This window comes from Anopheles darlingi, chromosome 3, assembly GCF_943734745.1.
Source record: "Anopheles darlingi chromosome 3, idAnoDarlMG_H_01, whole genome shotgun sequence".
NCBI lineage: Eukaryota > Metazoa > Arthropoda > Insecta > Diptera > Culicidae > Anopheles > Anopheles darlingi.
In genome coordinates this window covers 61,159,542-61,179,667 of record NC_064875.1, presented here as the reverse complement: position 1 = coordinate 61,179,667, position 20,126 = coordinate 61,159,542, and the positions used below count along the sequence as shown (strand labels likewise).

The window sequence follows — 20,126 nt, the reverse complement described above, 5'->3', positions numbered from 1 at the left end:
ACGAGAATGGCTACAACTTTTCCTATCGAACAAACGATGGCCAGTATCGTCGTGAGGAGGGTGTGATTGATCCCAAAACGGCAATCCTTCGCGTCACGGGTCACTACGAATACACTGGCCCAGATGGAAAAGTTCAATCGTTCGATTACGTATCGGATGAGAATGGATATCGGGCCGAACCAGGGATAGTATCGGAAACGCTTTTTGCTGGTCAAATCGGGAAAACTTTTGAATGCCTTCTGGGTGGTGCTGGTTGTGGATAATATAGATAATAATAGTTGTGGTTCTCGAAATAAAAATCACACAGCAACGAGAGTGTTGAATTCTCCTCTTCTCAATGCTGGATGTCTACCAGAGACCACAAATCTAAATCGTTATTATTTATTTCCCCAAATCTTTTGTGCTCTCGGTTGGCGTTTAGAGCGTTGCTATATTGATAGCATGTCTCAAGGTTACCGGTGTCTCCATGGAAGACGAGTTTTTGTGGGTCTAAGCGTGTTGGTTGTTGGGAGAATTTGCTGGTTAAACGGGGCCGGCTCGTGTAGTTGATGCGTAACGCTGTTGTTGAAAACAAAAAAAACGAAAAGCTTCTCAAAAGAGTTACCCATTAATAGGCAGCTTTACGCAAAATTTCCGACTATGGTAGAAAACTGTATTCCCTCATAAATTGACATAAATCGAAAGCACCGTGGCAATACAGTCGATTCGATGGATAGCAGCAGCGGTCGTCTGATATGACCATTGATATAACATAAATTTAAAATAATAATAATACCTTTTCTCACTAATGGTAAACGATCCCCCCCTAAATTTCGAACTGTATTGAACGGATCGAACCTGATATTCAACAGCCGGCTTACCAAAGCGAACGAAGATGGGATCATCAATGTGGTAGGTTTATGTTCATTCTGTTTGACTATTGGATTGGATGCTAAATGTCTTAAAAGCCCACGCGCAACGAATGTCACCGATTATTATATGCAAAGATGATTCGTTGGCCGAGGTAGTAGCGGGAATGCTAGTCAAGGCCAAACATTCGTCAACGATACGTTTTAGCCAAATGCAAATGTGTAAGATGGCACTATGACAGGAGATGCTTTCGAGAGACAGAGATACTTGTAGCCCGACACGTTGCTATTGGTGTGTTAGTAAAGATGCAAAATATTTAAGGAATTTATCTTTTTTCCAAATAAAAACCACAAACTTCCTTGCTGCCGATTCAGATGTGGTGCTTTTCTCATACCAAGAGGTCCATCGAAGTAGCCATCCAAGATCGTCTCGGAAAATGGTAAGAAACACTCCCCTCATTACCTTCTATATCTAGTAACCTAAACTATCGACTTCTCAGCGATTGGCAACATGTTGTTACTGGTGGTTGGTAGTAACGCTTCTATCATTAGCTAGCATTGTACATTCCACGTCTGTGTCGGCTAACGCAGATAGCAAGTTACTGTCGTACGAAAGTGAGCGCGATGAAAATGGCGGTTACAGTTTTTCCTACCGCACAAGTGACGGTCAGTATCGGCGCGAAATGGGTATGATCGATCCGGAAACGGGCGTTCTGGTGGTGATGGGACACTACGAGTACTTGGATCGAGATGGAACGCTGTACAGCTATAGCTATGTGGCGGATGAGAACGGTTATCAAGTTATGGCGGATTCAGCAGCTGAGGATGATGGAGCCATCATCGCAGCAACCATAAGACCATCGATGGTTACTACGGCACAGTATACTACTACGACAGCTACTATTGTTCCTACTCGACCACGGCCGATATTTACTACTCATCGACCGCCTTCAACTACTGCTGGACCTAATTCGATAATGTCTCTTATGAAAGAAATGTTTTGTAAAAAATATAAAAAGTTTTGTAAATCAGGTGTTGGTGGTGCTCGTTAATAAAACGTGTTCCTATTCCTAAAAACTCTTGTTTTTGTATAATTGAAAAAGGTGAGATATATTTTTTAATTTTCCTGTCATATTCGCAAGAGCAGATTCGGCAGCTTTACATTATGGCAACTAGTTGCACAAAAGCCTTCCCAATGCTTCGATAATTTAATTGACTACATCGGGATAATTTTCGTACACATCTTTATCTGCCGAAGAAGTCTCTAGTAGAAGAGTGTAATGCGCTTGATTGAAGTTAAATACCTCTTCAAACGTGTTCCAGTCAGAAAGTTTGTTTATCACAGACTGGCCATGTCACCGCGCAGCCACAATCAGACCTGGGATGGAATGAGCGGTGCAATAAAAAAGACGAAAGCTTTTAAATCACACACTACGCACGATTCAAGTTCAGACACCGATATTTAGAATTCGAAATTTGATAACTCGATCATCTGGACACCTCCGAACACGTGGAGACGGGTTTTTTAGGGCAGACGTTGACATTGCGTTTAGTGGTGGTAGGTCCAATATGTGTCATAACCAAGTGATGTTTTCCCGATAAAAACCGCCATCAGCCCAAGGAAGTAGTTCAGTTCAGTAGGTTTCTCCCTTGGCAGCAGGTTGTCTATCAAAAGACGGACAAAAGATCGTCTTCGAAAATGGTAAGAAGCAAGAGTGCCCTCGCCATAAGCGTCCAACCGGCATAATCCTTTGGTAACTTGGACCATTTTCTTTGCCAGAAAGTGGTGAAATGCTACTCGTTGGCTGTTATGTTTCTATCGCTGACCACGATCGTTCAGGCAGTACCAATGGCAGATAGTAGGCTATTGTCGTACGTGAATACGCGTGATGAAAATGGTTACAATTTTGCGTACCGTACAAGCGACAGTCAGTATCGGAGTGAAACGGGTGTGATCGATCAGCAAACGGGAATCGTTCGTGTCTCCGGACAGTACGGATACTTCGACAGCAGTGGAACGATGTGGGATTATTACTATGTCGCCGATGAGAAAGGATACCGAGTGCAGCTAATCTCGGCGGTCGATTTAAAATACGACGAACAGTTTGACGGACTACCTAAGGGTACCAGCGAGCTGAGCAGGAATCTGCAATGTTCGCTCCTAGGTTTATGCTGATCGACTTGATGTTTGAGGCGTCTCAGCGTGGCGTTATATTACCTGCAATCTCGTGTTCGTTTGTATTGAATTGTAATAGGAAATATTATGGAAAATATAAATGATATCATTATCAGCAACACATTCATTAGCGTGTCATTATTCAACGGTTTGTTCGGACTTTGTTAGGTCAAATGCACAAACTGTTACATAATACATGGTGAAGTAATCGTTTTTTCGTTTTTCTTATATTTCATTTTTCTCGATTTTCACTCTCTCGCTCTCTTCTGTATCGTATTCATTCCTTCGCTTAAGTAGCAGCAATTATCATATGCGCCTTGTAGTAAGGTGTAGGTTGTGTAGTAATAAATCGTCCTAAGCAATAGCATCGCATCGCAGCGCGGGGTGGTCTGCGCTCTTCTCATCCTTTGATATCTACAATCTCTAGCCTAAACGCGACGACAAGGATGAACAAAGAGTGTGAGAGCATGAGAAAGGGAGAGGAGAACAGAAAGAGAAAAGAGGAGCACCAAAGCGAATGATCTCAAATGCATCGGTCAAACGACTATGAAGCTCCTGTGTTCTCGAATCAATCGCTCTCTCTCTCTCTCTCTCTCTCCTTCTCTCGTCCTACCACACCTCGTCCGTCTTAGCTATGAATATGAAATAGGGACCTGATCACACCACCGATCGTGTGAATCTCTTGATTATCATCTAACAATATATTGCCTGTTCGCTCGATCGCTCGTTCGCTCGCTGAGCGCGAGAGATCGTGGACCTTATCTACTCATTTTACCTTAACGCGCTAATAGTTTCACATACTTGATGCTTGAAGATCCACGTGTTGTCTCTTATTTATCTGGTAGTAGTTTAGCTTCATTTTCGTCCTATCCAGGCCCAGGGGCGGGCGAAGGCGGACTACTTGCAGGGAGGGCGGCGTGTGCGATCTCGCTCACGTTCCTATTACACTTCGTTGGGGAAAAAGTCCTTAAGCAGCGTCGTTCGGCGCTTCTCGGCAATGTCCATCTGGTTCTCGAGCTCACCCCGATCAGTCGTTTCCGCTCGTTCGACCTTCCAGGAGAGATTCTCGATTTCCGCCTCCAGCTGGGCCTACAGTGGAGCAAAACGGTGACGAAACGGTAGAAAAAGGGGGCTCAGAAAGGACTTCTCGTTGTTACACTAGGACATACCTGCTGATATTCGAACAATTCCTTGCGCGATTCCATATAGTAAGCGTACGGGTAGGTGTACTGGAGCGTGTAGCGACACTTGGCGAGTAGGGCGGCCGCATCGAACAGATGCTGCCAATCGATCCACGTGCCTAAACCCTTCATTACCTTCTCGTTGATGCGCGCCTTCATACGGTCGAGCGTTTGCTGTTCGAGCTGCAGCGATTTCGAGTGGTTTTCCCATCGCTCGTAATAATGCAGATATTTCTTCAGTGCTTCTCGGGCCTGTGTGGAAGAAAGGGTGTTTTATTAGGACGTGGACTGAGGACGAAGCCTAGTAATGCCGCGGAACCAACCTGCGCATGCACGGACTCGTGCGCAATATTTGGATTTTCCTTGTAGCGCGAACACTCGTAGTACTCGGAACCATGAGCTTTCCAATCACCGAGACACATCCAGCAGAAATCGTGCTTGCAGTTGAAACACTGCATATGATTGCAGCCACCGTTCTTCTCGATGCAGATGTGACACTTGGGGCAATCCTTCGTGTGCGCACTGATGTAGTTAGCCGTCTCGCTATCGTCCGCACACTTGGTCAACCACTTGCGGATGATCTGACAATCCGTCGGCGCATGATAGTCGGTACCGCACCGGAAGCAAAAGCTCGTTTTGCACACCTTGCAGGTCGCCTTCTTTGGACTAATGTCCTGACTGCGGATGATGATCTGTGCGGGAGGGCGCGTAAAGGCAAACAAGATTAATATCTCCATAACCCTCCACGACTCGACTACCACCACACACTTACCTGACAGTTGGGACCGGGGCAGAAGCGTAGCTCCGGATGTGATTTGACGTAATCGGCGAACGCAAACTGTTGATACTTGTCGCGCAGGACGGGCCGGTTGAGCAGGTTTAGCACGAGATCCTCGGGCACACGCACGTCGCACCGTTGCTCCATACACTCGATCTGCGTCGAGATGCCCTGACCGATCTGTATCTCGAAGTGCATTGCCCAACAGTCACGACAGAACGAGTGCTGGCAGGAGAGCCGATGGAACTTATCCGTCGACTGTACCGTCACACAGACCGGACACAGTTGCGTTCGATAGCAGGTCGTTGGTGCGTTGGATATCGTTGTGAAGGTACTACCACTAATACTACTACTAGTACTGTTACTACTCGTGCTGCCTGCGAGATGATGCTGTAGTACTTTGGTACCATTCCCGCTCGGTCCGGGATGTAATGATAACGACGCTGAGGAGGACGTTGTACCGCCGCTGATTGAGATGGTCGCAGAGGTCGGGACGAACGCTGACGAGGCCGAAGGGACGAGCAGAAAGCTAGGACCGCTGATAGTGCTAGCGGTGCTGGTGGTGATACTAGAGACACCGGCGGATGTGGACGGTACGATGCTGGTGGTGACCGGACTTACTGCTGACGGTGACGGAGACGGTAATCCCGGTCCCGCGACAACCGGTGGCGCTGCTTTAATCCGTGCGCTCACCAGCAGATTGGAGGCATTGTTTCGATAGCGTTCGATCACTTCGGCCGTATTCCAGCGTGTCTCGTGGAGCAATACCTTGGCCAGCGAGGGTGTAATCTGGAGCTGGGTGCTTAACTTTTCCACCGGTTCGTTCATTAGCTTCTCCACCTCCTCCACGTTCAGACACTCGTACACGAAGTACTCCGGATCGGTGCGCTTCGGATCGATCTGCTCGATGTCACAATCTTCACCTGAGAAGAGAGGGAGAGCGAGAGGAGGTTAGTGGGAGTTAGGGACGAATTAGTGACGATGGTTTTGCATAATTATGACGGTGTTGTAGGAAAATACTGGAAATGTCACGTTCATCGTTCCATTTGATCGATTCTATGGTATGTATTCGATACCGAAGGTAAACCTTCATACTTCATACTATGGCCGACCAACCAGTTTTAGCACACACGCATGCACACACTGGTTTTCTTCGGACACGGCGTGTGTGACACACGGTCACGCACGACCGTGCATGATCATCGCGATCAAAGAATGATCATTTCCAATCGACGATACCCCGATACATTGCCATTGGTATCCTATCCTGTCTGTGGTGAACAGCAGAAGCAGAGAAGGTCAAGCTATGCGGAGTGTCTCTGACACAATTGCGATGCCAATCTAATCTCTCGAGAGGACGAGAGGTTTAGGTCAATCCAAGGAGCAGTAGAGCGCGTATCGATCGTGCAGCAGCACCAGCAGCAGCAGCAGCAGAAGTGGAACAAGGATTCTGTTTTCCAAAACGTCAACAAATCTTATCAATGAACTACTTTGAAAGGAGCTGTTATCGCTTTACCTTGGACAGGACCCATCGGTTAGCTTCTCGCAGCGCAGGAGAAGCTGCCCATAACGAAGCTAATGCCATTTGCCAACGACCTAACCGAAAGCTCGTGTGACATTTAGTTTTAAAAATAAACATTTCTTCCGACATAGACACACGGCAATGCGCTGTCCGTCGTCAGTGACCGGGTGACCTGTCACCTACCGCCTTAACAGTAGTAGTAGCAGTAGCAGCAACAGCAGCAGTAGCAGCAGCAGCAGCAGCAAGTCTTCTCATAAGGTAATGTCCACCATGCCGTCGAACATGGAACATCGCAGGACCTGAAGAAGTTTCTTCCTATCGGCGAAGCTATTTCTGTCGTGAAAAGCCCACCAACACACGGTGGCCGTCTTTGCTCGAGCTAAAGCGTACGTCCGTAAATCCGTCGCATTTCGACCGCGGCACACAGGCCGGTTCGGGTGACATTATGCAATGTGCGGTTCGCTTCTTTATGGGAGGATTTAGAGGTTGCGCAAGAAAACGCGCGAACCGCACGCGAACAGCCTCTCTGTCTCACTGTTTCTTTAGGCCGGCATTACGGTGTTTGACCGGAGGTGCTGATTGGATTTATGTGTGGCTTCCTCCTACGCGGTTTGGGTTAGGGTCACGGTCAAGGATAGCTACCATCGCCAGCCGGGGTCTTTACCGAAAAATGTCATGCTGTGTGAGCTGATGGGCTGATAGGATTTGGGCGGCATTTGGCGATTCCGTAAAGCCTTCACCGTGTGCTACCGTGAGGAAGGCACACTAACGCAGGTAAGTAAAATGGAATGTAAAGATAGCAATGACAAGGTTATAGGTTTATCCTCGGGCCTCGATTAGTCACAGTGTTTCCAATTAATTCTTTAGGGTGCGGGTGCAGAGTCGATAATTGGATTGGTCATTCCAATGTAGTATCCGTCAATGGAACTATTACGACAGCACGATATGAAGTTCCTTTTCCCAAAAAAGAGGTTCTGAATGACTCATTGCCTGGATGATATTGATTGGATGACTGGCCAGGCATCGCGAGCATCATTCAACAAGAAACTTGTGTTGGGAGTTTTGTCATGGGTCTTTCTACCTTTTGTAGAATTCAAAGAAGTAAACTCACAAGAATAGGAGAAGGAGATCCTAATGTACCGATTGTGAAGACTTTTTGACAATGTTTTGCTTGAGCAAAAGTAACAGGAATCCAATCCCAAGCGATGAAATGCAGAACTTATTAATATCTCTAGATTTCCCAGGAAAACTCGAGTGTTTCTCTATACCTTATGCAGTATAATCATCATAAACAAACCACTAACACAGCGCGTGTCTTTATCCTCGTCCAACCTCGTCTGAGGCATTCGTGCGAAACAGGCAACTACGCCCGGGACTATTTCTAACGGTGAGTCATGGACGATTGCGCCTTGGTTCAAATCCGTAGAACGGGTGGAATGGACGAATATCAAAGTGCAGCACGATAACGAATCAACCGCGGCAGGGTTGGCAAATGTTATCGCACCACAAATGTCGGCAGTCGGTCGACCGGCGCTATATGCTTGTCACTAACAGCTCAGCAAGACCGATTGTTTACGGCAATCATTCACGTACCGATGATGCCACCCCATCATCATCATCATCATCATGGTTCCAAGGAAATTGACTAACAATCAATGAACCCCAAACCCGTAGAGTTTCGCTCATAGGGTGTGACAGGATGGGCTGATGAAGATAAAAACAGTTTTATTTCTCGCTCGATCATCTTCGGTCCCCGGATCGAACCGTAGATACCGCGTGGCACGCCTCTTCGTCACTTCCTGCCCCAAGGTCTCGTCCATTTTGCGCTGCTCTTCGGCGTCTCAAGGTGACGACGGCATCCGGCAAACGAGATGCAGGGCGAGAACGAGAGAGACTGTGACCGCTGTACAGTCTCCACCGTCTGGTGACCTCCGGTAGGGTTCAATGATTTTCATGCTACGATCGCGATCAACACGCGCAACAAGACGCGGAGGTGGCTTCGCGCTGCTACTCTCCACGTGTTACGGAAGGATCCTCGAGCGCATGTTTCACGTCGCCGGTCCCCCGCAATGAAAGCACTTCTAGAGCGGTTGGAAACGTGACTTCTTCATGGTCCAGTCCTGGGCTTAGGTTCTCTTTTTGCCTAGCAACGGTAACCCGTATATGAATATTAATAAAAAAAAAAGAAATAGACAAGCGAAGAAGCTTTAGCAGCTGTCTCTTTATGTTTTTGCTGCAGTACTTTCATGGCACAAGATGCTCGAGGGGCGCGCTTTGCCGGTGCGTCACGCGGTCACGCTTCAGTGAGCAGCGCAGTGCCACAATAAGACGAGCGCTAGAAGAGGTACCGCCACGGTGAACGAAGATCACCATAACTGCTTTGCTCTCATTCGCTTCGCACTGGGGCTAGCTCGATTGAAGAAAGAGATCAAAGAAGCCCCTTTGGCGCTGTGCTGTATGCGCACGTCACGAACCGATGTTCCACGATGTAACACACCTCTCGTCCACGCTGTGACGCGCTGAGCTAAACCGATTACGCAGCTCTATACAGTTTTGCTCGTTTGACCTCGCGAAGAAACATATCAAACTTTCACGGTCAACCAGCTAACCACCATAGCAAGCGTTAAGGAAGCGGGGGGACCACTCGCAGGTCTGGAAATGGAATTTTGTTTAGCACACCGGCACATCCATGCTCGATCATGCGCCATATCATGGAAACGCGTTGGTTCAATCGAAAAGCGGTGTGCTGCGTGTTCTATGTTTCCTATATTTTCTATCATCTAGTGTAGAGGAGGAACAGGCACCATCATTTTGTGCCAGTCAGCAGTCTATTATGATGCTCGTGGAGGTAAGAAACTGGTTCAACCTTGAGTTCTGCCGTCGAACGATTGAAAGTGTGTTTGGTGTGTGGGCCTCGTGTGGATGGACGTAACTCTTATTTGCTACCGATTTCATTTTTACAAACTACCCCAGCACTTTAAAAAAAGGACGAAAAAAATCTAACAATTCATGCAATGTTTACTTAGATGGTACGGAACGAAACGATATGTTCTACTAGAAACATGCCTCCTAAGCTTGTATATGCTGCATACACTAACTTTTAGAGGGGATATCTGTTGACAAAACACAGGAAATTGTATTTGTCCACTTCACCCGTTATTGGTGTCGCGCTCTGGAGGTGCTGTTTTATGTCGTAACCTTATAGCCCATTATGAATGTTTATCTTATCAATCAATGGACAAGGCTCTAAAATTCGCATGAAACTGACATCATCGGACATGAAAGTTACTCTGTATCGGCTGAGTAACATACTTTTCTGACGATTCTTGATACGGTAATTCCACCAATTTTTGTAATTCTGTTGTGATGTCAACCATTCATTGAATTAAAAAGTTAATCCAATTAAAAAGATATTAACGAGCTATGTTTACGTTATTGCTGCTATTTGGCACATATTTTGCGTTCATGAAACTCCCACCAGAAGGACCTCGTCATCTTGCCTTCGGCACTTGTAGCATCGCGCCCCTGAACCGAGGTTCTCCTCGATTCTCCGTTTCTCTTTACCATCATCATCATCATCAGCATCATCACCATCGCGACGGATAGTAGAGTAATAAAAGGAACAAAACGGAAAAAACGACGAAGGAAGCATAGTGTGTCGATACGCACGGTAGCGTAAAATTCCGCCACTCGAACTATATGCCATTGACCTCCGCGAGGGCCACCCCACCGGGCGGCCGTTTTCAAGGTGCACGCGAAGCTTCTGCCGTTGTGGGGCTCGTCGCCCGCCTGCTGCGAACAACACACGATGACGATGATGATGATGATGATGCTTCAGTACCGCACAACGCAAAACAACGGCACAGAGAAAACGGTGGGGAGGTCCACAAAGGGATCCGAGCGATGGTGGCCCGATGGAAAATAGGGAACTGGAAGGCCACAAAAAATGGGAAAATTAAAAGCGTATCCACATACACACGCCGTCGAAGCACCCAACCGTGACGACGACGAGTGATCGGAGGAATAGGGAGCGAGAGCTGGTGTATGCGTTGTGTAAAGCACAGCACCCTGGCCAACCTGACCTACCACCGCGACGATCCTCGAGGGGCTAAAGCAACAGCCTCCGTTCGCCTCTAGCTCGGTGGCAGACTTTTGAACGAGCATTTCTATAGTCAACACCAACCAACCGGAACCTGATGCTCGCAGCAGGCTACGGGATATGTCCTCTCGATCAAGGTGCGCCTACCTGAGTTGTAGTAATCCTCGAATTCGTAATCATTGTCCGACGAGTACTCCATGTCCGATTCCCCGTCCGCCATCGTGCTGCTGTGTCCTTGAGATCGGAGCTCGAGGGGTTTGCGCACTGCTCGGTGCGTTTGGCAGCGTTTCTACGGCAAGAGCTGGTGCACCTCGGTTTCCGCTGGGTGGCTGATTGTAGTAGACAACGTCCCTGGTACACTTACGCACTGGTAGTACACCGTTGCACATAAAACCACCTTCACTTTCCGGCGTGCAACACCGATTTTCCCACAAGCGCCCTCTCCCCCACTAACAACAATGAACGCGGAAATCGGTCGCTTGCTCGCCTGCGATTTTCACACACCTGCACCACACACACACACACACACACACACACACACGCGGGTGCTCGCGCGTTCGATGGAAATTTCTCTGTGCACTTCCTTCCTGAACCCACAGAATTTCTTTACCAGGAGCGCACTACACTTGTGTAATTCTAGCCGCACTCCGGGTTGATATCTAGTAGCACTACTATCAGCTACTATTCACTAGACGACGGTTTCAAGCCTTCTGAGAAGGCAGACTCTTTTTCCGTCGACTCAGCCCCGTCTTCGATCGTTCGTTTTGTGGATCTGAGCACAGTTTTCCACGGTTTTCCACTTTCTCGGAACTTTTCCAACGGGCGGCAGTTGCAAAAGACTTTGATTTGTTCGTTCTTTATCACAATATTCACGAAATTATTCATAAAAGCTAAAAACTTCCAATTTTTGCAGTGATTTCTAACCAAAACAACGGCACAGGGTTGTAGTCCTTTTATTTGTTTCGAATTCTATGAAAATTTTGCTTTTTTGGACCTAATGCTCATATTTTATCGATCACCACTGTGTGTTGTTCCAACTGTCAAACAAGCAAATTACGCTAAAGCGGTTTTGAATCCGAAGTGCGCTTGTGTTTAGAAAACGAATATTATCCAACTGCAGCATTTTCCACTAGCTTTTTCAGTATTTTCCGTGATACTCAACCACTACAGCATGCCTAGCTCATCAGCCTAACAAAAATCGTGTAATAGTCGTGAAAACTCGCCACAGATGGCAGCACTGGTGGGGATTTTTTAGTACATACCGGAGCACACTTGGATTTGATTTAGTACGTTACAATTGAACCGGCATCGAATTATCTAAACCGATACCACGGCAAGAAACAACTCATTTTGTCCGATTACTAGCTAATTCTCGATAGCTTGAACTTTCAGAAAACCCAGCAGGATGAACCGATTTGCCGAAAAGAAGTACACGGCTATAACTAGCGAGTTGTACGCCGTTTCATTGACCCCTGAAACAAAGCGCAAGCTAATGGAGCGAATCCGTCGCAAGGTTCTTGACCAGCAGGATCAACCAGTCACCGAGAGCGTACCCATTATATGCAAATACTTAAATCAATGCTTTGAACCCAAGCTGGATTCCATTCGGGTGGCGGTGCCAATCATTCTGCATCTATTATCGCATCTTGGGAACGAACAGCCGGTGATAGAATCGTACAGCAAGTTACTATCTTACGTCCCGGCGGTAATCGATAGTACTAATGCCACCGAGCTGACTAGTTGCATGCAAAGGTGCGTAAAGCATATCTGTACAAGCAGCTAATAATGCCATCCGTTCCTGGTTACAGGGTTTCTAAGTTGGCCTTGGAGAATGGTCAAGTAGCTTTTCGAACATTTCCGCTGATCGCTACGAAATGCATCTTGATGCTGGTGCACCGCATGCCTATCAAGAGCTGGCCCGAACGAAAAATCATCCATCATGCCCTCCGTTCCACGCTCAGCTGGTACAAAGTGGCCCCGGAAACGTATCGGCAGTGTGGATTCGGAATGCTTATCCGTAGTGCCATTTCTTCGGTCGATCGTCTCCAGGACGATACAGATGCAATGATCAAGGAATTGATCGCTCTCGTACATCATTTGTTCGTTGTATTCTATACTGCGCATCATCGGCTGGAGGTACATCCGGTCGATGTACTGCTACGATCGGCTTATGATCGAATCTTTGCCCGTCTCATCACCGACTGGACCGACCGGCGGCGTTACTACGGAATGCTTCTCTCCGTACTGTACGATCTTCTGAAGCGGCAGATCAGTGGTTTTCTGAAGCTGGAAATCGTTCGCTCCTTGAGCGATGCAATCGGTGGTGGTGGCGGCATTCGACGTCTCCTTAGATTTCTCTACATGGGCCAGGATCTGCAGGACGACGATAGTGCGGCGACGAGAACGACATTGCAACGGATGAAAACGATCATGACACTCATCCTCGCCCAGGCCTTGTATCGTTACGAATCAGAACAGGATGGGCAGCGGTTACGTGATCTACTGGCCAGTATTGAGCAAATGATCAATACCGTCGATCTTGGTGAACTGATCGATGCTCGGTTCATTTGTCTCCGGATTCCACGAGAGAAACTGAAACTGGAAGCTCTTTGTCTCACGTTCATCGTCCGGCATCTTGAGTTGCTTGAAGGTGGCGTGGTGGCCGGTACCCGATTGGAGCTGGACTATGTGTACAATCTGGTAGCATCAGTCAACGTTATACATCGCAAACGATGGACCGTTCCACAGTTCTTGGTCAAACACTTTATCGAAGGATTATCGGTAAGGGTTGGAGATTCATCGATCACAATTACACTAGATACTAACACGTGGTATGCTTTCAGCGATTTTCTCACCATGAAGCGATTCGGGAGAATGTCCCAAATTTGGAGCCACTACTGGAAGCTATACTACCTTCCATGCCGGACCATGTGCCCGGACAACCGTTGACGGTGAACATTTTCGGCCGTCTTCCCGTTACCATCGAGCGCATCCAGTGGATCAAACTACAACCACGTGGCATGCGGCAGCAATTGATCGTACAGCAGCAGCTGGAATTTCTACAGGAGGGCAACGTTGGCCTGTTCGATGAGAGGATACTCACTATGTTGCAGTCCACCATCTCAACGGATACGCTTTTCTTGGCACTCTTCGGTTCGCACATTACTAACCGCGGGCGGTTCTGTGCGTCACTGTTGCTGTCGAAGCGGGCACTGTCCGGTACACGGCTGGCGCGGGTGCACAATAACATCAGGCGTAATCTTAGCCACCGTCCGATCGATCAATGGTTGGACTTGATCCGAGCCATCTACGGTTCCGTTGACGGGTTAGATCGGACATCCAAGCGTGCCCTCTTGGCACAGCTTGGTGACGTTCTTCTACCCGGCGAGAGTGATGAGCAAGTTTCGATCATTTTTGAACTACGTGCCCGGCTTCTGATTAGTCTGTTGAGCACCGATGGAAAGGAAGGACGGGTATCTATGCAAGCAGAATCATTCGGTTGTGCTTCTAACGGTATCACGAGCAGTGGTGAGATTGAACCGTTGACAAAAAAACGAAAATTATAAAAACAACTATTTTGTAATTCGTTTAATGTAAGTTTGAGTATAGACTTTATTTGTTTTGTTGCATTGAGGGTGAAGGTAGCCCACGCGCGTCCTTCCCGGATGCAAATGCAACAATTCAACACCCTCACAATGCAGACGCGCGAATGCTAGTGATCACCGTAGCGGAAGTAGTGGCACAGTAACATAATTGAGAAACAATCATTAATACGAGCGCGCGCATGCGTGTATGCTTGTGTGTGTGTGTGTGTTTATATGGTGTAAATTCATGTCGCTTTGCATAGCATAGCAAGCCACGAGTTTACATTACCATAGTTCTGCCGAAGGAGTAGCGTGCTAATTAATGATACGCTGTGTAACCAATTCCTTTCTGTAACGCACGTCCAACTTGCTCTGTCTCATCTTGACTATTATGGATTGATAAACTATGTTGTATTCGCTTGTTTCGTGCAGCTCAATCGATCGATTTCTACTAATAATCCTTCACTCAGGTGTGGTAACTGAGCTAAAATAGATTAATCAAGCGCATGTTCTGCCAGTCCTATCTTGCTTCGCTAGTGCGTACACTTCGATCAAATTTCTTAAGGATCACTTCTGTTGCCGCCCTCGCGTCTCTAACGTAGTATAATCGCTATTTGAATCTGCTTTGTGAGCTGATGAATTCGAGTATGTTTGACCGTTCATTTCAACATTGTACATCGTCTGTTAGAATCATTGGTTTCACAAGATCGAATTACAGGTTGGTTGTTATGGGTAGAACATTAAATTGTCTTCGATCGCCTATTTCTGTGCCATATTCCGGTATTTGTTGATTAATAAATACAGATTTTGTTTTTTTAGTATAAATATATAACTTCAGAGTTATGATGTATGTATGTTACGGTCATGTTACTGGTTTTTGTTTTCTAGTAGTTTTTTGTTTGCACTCACAACAATGCTTTCACCCAATCGCTGCCACCATTGACGAGAATGATTATCATACACTGTCGGAAGCAGTTCCGATTCTGCACACCTTGCTTAGGGTAAGATAGATGCTTTTGATTGACCTCAGGTATATAATTCAGGCGTTTGATTCTTAAATCCTTAATCTTGTACGGCAATCGGGATAGACAATGTCGGATCTTGAGTGAAATTGAGTTGCAGATTGTGTACATATAGCTTAAATGTTGCCGTTATCCAACGATCAGCGTTCTCGCAACGACAACAGCAAATGGATTGGAGATTGTAAAACCGAATTTGGCATTCCTTTCGATCACACAAAAGGGCATACGTCGCGCTGACAATATTGCGCACACACACACGCGCGCGCGTACCTTCAATTCCCAATAACTGTTCTTCTCATTACTTGCCTTCCACGACTTAGAGCACGGTATATCGCATATTTTGTTTAGTAACCCCTACAGGGGTGTTTATCTGGTACCCTTAACACTACTACTGCCCTACTCTAGACTTTTTCCCTTCCCTTCCCGACCGTCTTTTCTCTTCGCATGCTCACAGTATCCAGTGCATGCGACGGCGGGCACTAAAGTTCCTTGATGCGGTCTACTGATGATGATGATGGTGATGATGACGGGAGCATTATGAATATTAGATATGATATTAGCTTTTAGCGTCTCCCTGGGTTCCGTGCATCAAAGTAGAAGGCAAACGGAGTACACAACAGAATAGGAGGAGCAGACATGCAGCACAAGCCTACATAGGGCATTAGCAATAAATTTGGATCATTAATTAAGATTAAAAAGCTCGCTGTATTGAAAACAGAATGGACCAACAAATGGTCTAGAGCGCAAGTATACTAGAAACAAGGTCAATCTGTAACATATTTTCTCTCTCACCGGGAGACAGATTCCAAAGAAGGATTTATTTCGAGTGCACGCGCCAGTTCATTATTCTTTCTGTTCGTCATTAACGTCGGATGTCGTGGCAGTCCTTCGTGGAATGCGCGTGCGCGCATTGTCAACACAGATGGCAATGGAACTAGCTCATTCCATTCCCGGAAGGGTTCCTCTCTTGCTAATCAAGATACAAGCTTGCTAATCTCTCGGTATTCGATAACGTTTTCTTATTCACTAATTTTGCATCTTGTCCAGACTGAAAAAAGCGCACGGATTGCGGACGACCATGTCCAGCCATTTACTAAAAGGAAAAATATGTGAAAAACGAACACTACCTAGTGATGGAGGGAGTGCGTGAGGAGCAGGTGGATGGAATCAGTGAGCGGGAGTGGGATGGTATGTGTTCAAAACGGGGGCAACACACCTGACCTGTGGCCCTCACCATCCACAGCATCATCATCATTCATTTCTATTAAATTCATTGCTTTTAACAACCAAAGAAAAAAATCTAACACGGTCCGTGTGTGCGCTGTTGTGTACCGTGCCAGATTGGGAAGCTTTCTGTGACGCAAGCAATACTTTAAATACGGCTAAGAAGAATGATTACGCTCGCGGGCGCGTACAAATAAAATTAATTGATCTAAATGGTGTGAGCAGCGGTCACTCAACGCACATTCAATTCATCCGTCGTTTCTAATCCGTTCCTTTGTCGTCCTGCGGTGTGTATCGTCTACGTGGTGTGACTTTCAGCAGAGCCGGCCTTCCGGCTTCCTGGTGTGTCCCGCGGGGTCTGGACCGCTTCGCTTTACATTGCTTGCCTTGCCTGCCGCAAGTATTACACTCCACATATTAGCCACACACGAAGGTTTGTCGACTAAAGTATATGCACGCGTATGTGTGTTTATGTTGGAGCTGCGGTGCAATGTTGGGTGCAGGTGGCAGCGTCGTTTACACGGTTCTATTTACATTCTTGTCCCTTCCGCCGTTCCAACGGGCAGACACGATTTCGGGGCTTCTCACTAAAACAAAAAAAAAACCGGAAAGAATGGCAAAGAATTAGAAGAACAGTTCTTGCGACGAAGTGTTCGACGAGATGTATATGCTTACCTACGCATACAGCGTACATTCAATGTAGCTTGTGGGTACGAATCCTTCTTCCCAACCCCTTGAGCTAAACCGTCGCACCCGGGTCCAGCCGTCACCCTGGTCTACCTCTATCACTTGCAGTTCTTCGCCTTCAGACATTGGAATGCTGCCTTCACTCGTTGCTGCGTGGTAGAGCAAACAGGGTAATGGAAGGAAATAAGTAATATTAATTTAACGAAACACAGCTAGGCCGAAGTAGCCCAATCCTTACCATCGAATGGGTACAGTGCACGGCATGTTCCCAGTGGCGTTTCTGCTTCGTAGTACTCGTCGTTCATCGGTTGCTCATTAGTACTACCGTGACCGGATCCCGGCAGCGATGTGTGCGATGTACCTAGCCCACTTTCGGGACTCGCCGAGCTGCTGTGGGATGCAATAGATTTGCAAAATTAGCACAACTTCAATACTTATCCCGTTCCGGAGTCTAGGCTGAGAGGAAAGCATGATGGAAGAGCTAGCTACTAACTAGGGTTATATACGGGGGTGAAGATTAAACAGATATATTACGAGGAATGAATGTACCAGCGGTATGGATTAGTATTTTGGTGAAAACATGCTTGACGGTGAACAGAGATACAGAGAGCGAGAGTGATGTGGAGTGCCGATGAACTACGATGGGAAGATGATAGAGCGATAGAAGCGAGATTGAAGAAACAATTGTTCAGTAGTACCCGTTGTTGTTAATGTTAAGCCCATTTTGCGCTTGCTGTACACTACTTTCGGAAGCTGACCTGCTAAGGCTACCCGCATCGTCCGGATGGTCTTCGCCGTTGTCGTCGTGATGGTTTTCGTTATTACTGCTTCCGTTGGAATGTCTGTCGAAGGGGAGCGGCGTGGAAAGGTACCATATAGTAATTTGAGATGCCTAACCAGAACAGATTATTCCATTGCGAGCGATGCACTCACCTGGACGATCGCTGCCCTCCGTTCTGTATCACACGGTTTGCCTGCGGGCTGTGCTGAATGACCGTTTGACTGTTGGCTTGTTCCAGTAGCTTTTGGTAGCGTTGCAGCTCGATCCGCAGCCGGTCCAGCTTGTTCACGGATTCGTTCAGCTGCTCCTCTACCGATCGAGGATCGCCGAGCATCGAGTTCGCTTCGTAGACACCCTTCATTTTCATCAATCCATCGCTAGCCGCCTGCTCCTGAATCACCTTCTGCTGAAGCTCCTGTACCTTAGCGGTCAACTTTTTCCGTCGCTGCGTCGGTGGCAAGTCGCTGAAATCCTCCTTCAGACCGTCCGTGGTAAGATTGTTCTAAAACGACGAGTAAAGGAAAGGGATTAGCATGCAATACACAACAGGGGATATCGCATAAACTGTTAAACATAGCTAATATCAGATAAGTTCATGCCACAGACACAGGCGTTTACCTAACTGTACAAAAATTTACACACAAACACACACAAACAAACGAAAGGGTAGGACACTCAGATTAAAAATAAACTTGTTTTTATCGAGAATTTACACTAAACAAACATCAAAGTCAAAATCCAAACAAATGCGACTTCACACTCTCGCATAGATAAGCGATGATTGTTACCTTAACATGGATGCAGGCCTCAAGAATCTTCTGGCATGTTTTAGTGGCAGTGTAGGCAAGTTTATGCGTGAAGCAGAGGTTTTTGGGTTGTGTTGAGGGATAGTTTTTGTACATAATTTTTGTTTAATGGTTATTTTTTGTTTTTGTAGTTGCAGCATTGCAGACACGGTTAAGCGCAAACACATCAAAAGCCGAACAATGTCGAACAACGGAAACGCAGCCGCACAGGTTACCACCAAAACACCATAATATATCATTAGTTGCCAAAAAAAAGCAGAAGGGAAGGATCAAATGAACAGAAAAGATGGAGAAATTTCGTCCGTTTTGTGCGTTTGTAGAACGATGTGCGGCCAGTGTTCCGGTCGGAGAAGAGTTTTGCATGTGTGGAAGTGTAACAAAGGTATAGAGTATATAGTAGTATGTGATTATGCAGCATGAAAGAAGAGAGAAATGAGAAAACAAAAAGAAACAAATTTAGATAAACACGAAAAACACAGAGACACATAACACAACACACCAGCGTACATGGACATTGGAACTCGGTAACTGTGAACACAAGAGCAAGAGTAACGCAGACAATGCAGCACATGGAGGACAACAATTTAGCAAAATAGGAAAACTTATTCTTGAGAGGACTAAGCGAAGGAAATATGAATCGAAAATGATAAGCAAAGCAGAATAATCGAAGAATAAACACATGAACAAAATAAAAGAACCGGATTCGGATACAGATATGTAATGGTTGAGTCATCGTGATACACATACACCATACAGTATGAGTTTCTGTATGAGGCGCTCTACATGGCTTCTCCACAACCGGCAACAGGTGAGTCACTAATATTACCGGCATGACATCACGAATACGATTGTGACCTGAATGTTTTTCGCGCTATAATCCTTCGTTTCGGGCGAAAGAACAATAAAAAAGAACTCGCTGTTCGAAAGCGAAAACATCGATAAAACGCACACAGCGTACGATGGGGGCACAAAAACAAATTAAGATACAGCTGCCGTTCGCACAATCGTGGAGTGTGCTAAAGCCAACGATAAAACATTGCGTGTCAAGATGGAGTGATACTCTGCTGGAGGGCCGACGACGCCGAGTCACGTTGCACAAATCGAGGAGAAGAAGAATGCTCTGTGCTGGTGGGTGGGTGGGTGGAATGAGAGTAGAAAAGCGCTTCATTATCAAGTCGCCACCGGAATGGACGGACATGGTGTGCTTGGTGGTTTGACACGCCTAAGCCACGCCAGGATTGGCAGCAGATTATCGATTGCGGATTGAGTGGAGGAACAGCCGGCGGGAAGACCGGACTAGAAAGGACCAGGGGGTATGGTGTGGAATAAGGAACGGTGGAGAGAAGCGGCGACCGATGTCTCGCCATGCCGCTGCGCTTTGTCGCGACGGTTTTATGCCGTTCCGAGTGTTACCACCC

At 46.7% G+C, this 20,126-nt stretch overlaps 2 protein-coding genes across 7 annotated transcripts in view; both read right to left on the bottom strand.

Annotated features, from left to right (window-relative positions):
* Positions 1-2,880: 2,880 nt before the first annotated feature.
* On the bottom strand, positions 2,881-11,542 carry LOC125956738 (potential E3 ubiquitin-protein ligase ariadne-2). Its single transcript, XM_049688916.1, has 5 exons — positions 10,752-11,542; positions 4,978-5,906; positions 4,529-4,897; positions 4,194-4,457; positions 2,881-4,113 (listed from the first exon to the last, which is right to left on the bottom strand). Exons 1-5 carry the CDS (start codon positions 10,822-10,824, stop codon positions 3,967-3,969), a joined length of 1,782 nt encoding a protein of 593 aa, XP_049544873.1. The 5' UTR covers positions 10,825-11,542; the 3' UTR covers positions 2,881-3,966.
* A 2,665-nt stretch (positions 11,543-14,207) lies between these two features.
* LOC125956737 (formin-binding protein 1-like) overlaps positions 14,208-20,126 on the bottom strand; it is a 57,447-nt gene continuing 51,528 nt past the window's right edge. For 2 of the 6 annotated variants that reach the window (XM_049688910.1, XM_049688909.1), the window contains exons 8-12: positions 18,055-18,404; positions 17,820-17,963; positions 17,360-17,511; positions 17,110-17,270; positions 14,210-17,021 (exon numbers count right to left, since the gene is read on the bottom strand). In XM_049688910.1, the coding sequence (XP_049544867.1) occupies positions 17,110-17,270; positions 17,360-17,511; positions 17,820-17,963; positions 18,055-18,404 (807 nt within the window). In that variant the 3' untranslated portion in view covers positions 14,210-17,021. Of the gene's footprint in view, positions 17,022-17,109; positions 17,271-17,359; positions 17,512-17,819; positions 17,964-18,054; positions 18,405-20,126 lie in introns of all 6 variants that reach the window. The other 4 variants (XM_049688915.1, XM_049688913.1, XM_049688911.1 and 1 more) reach the window with 4 other exon arrangements.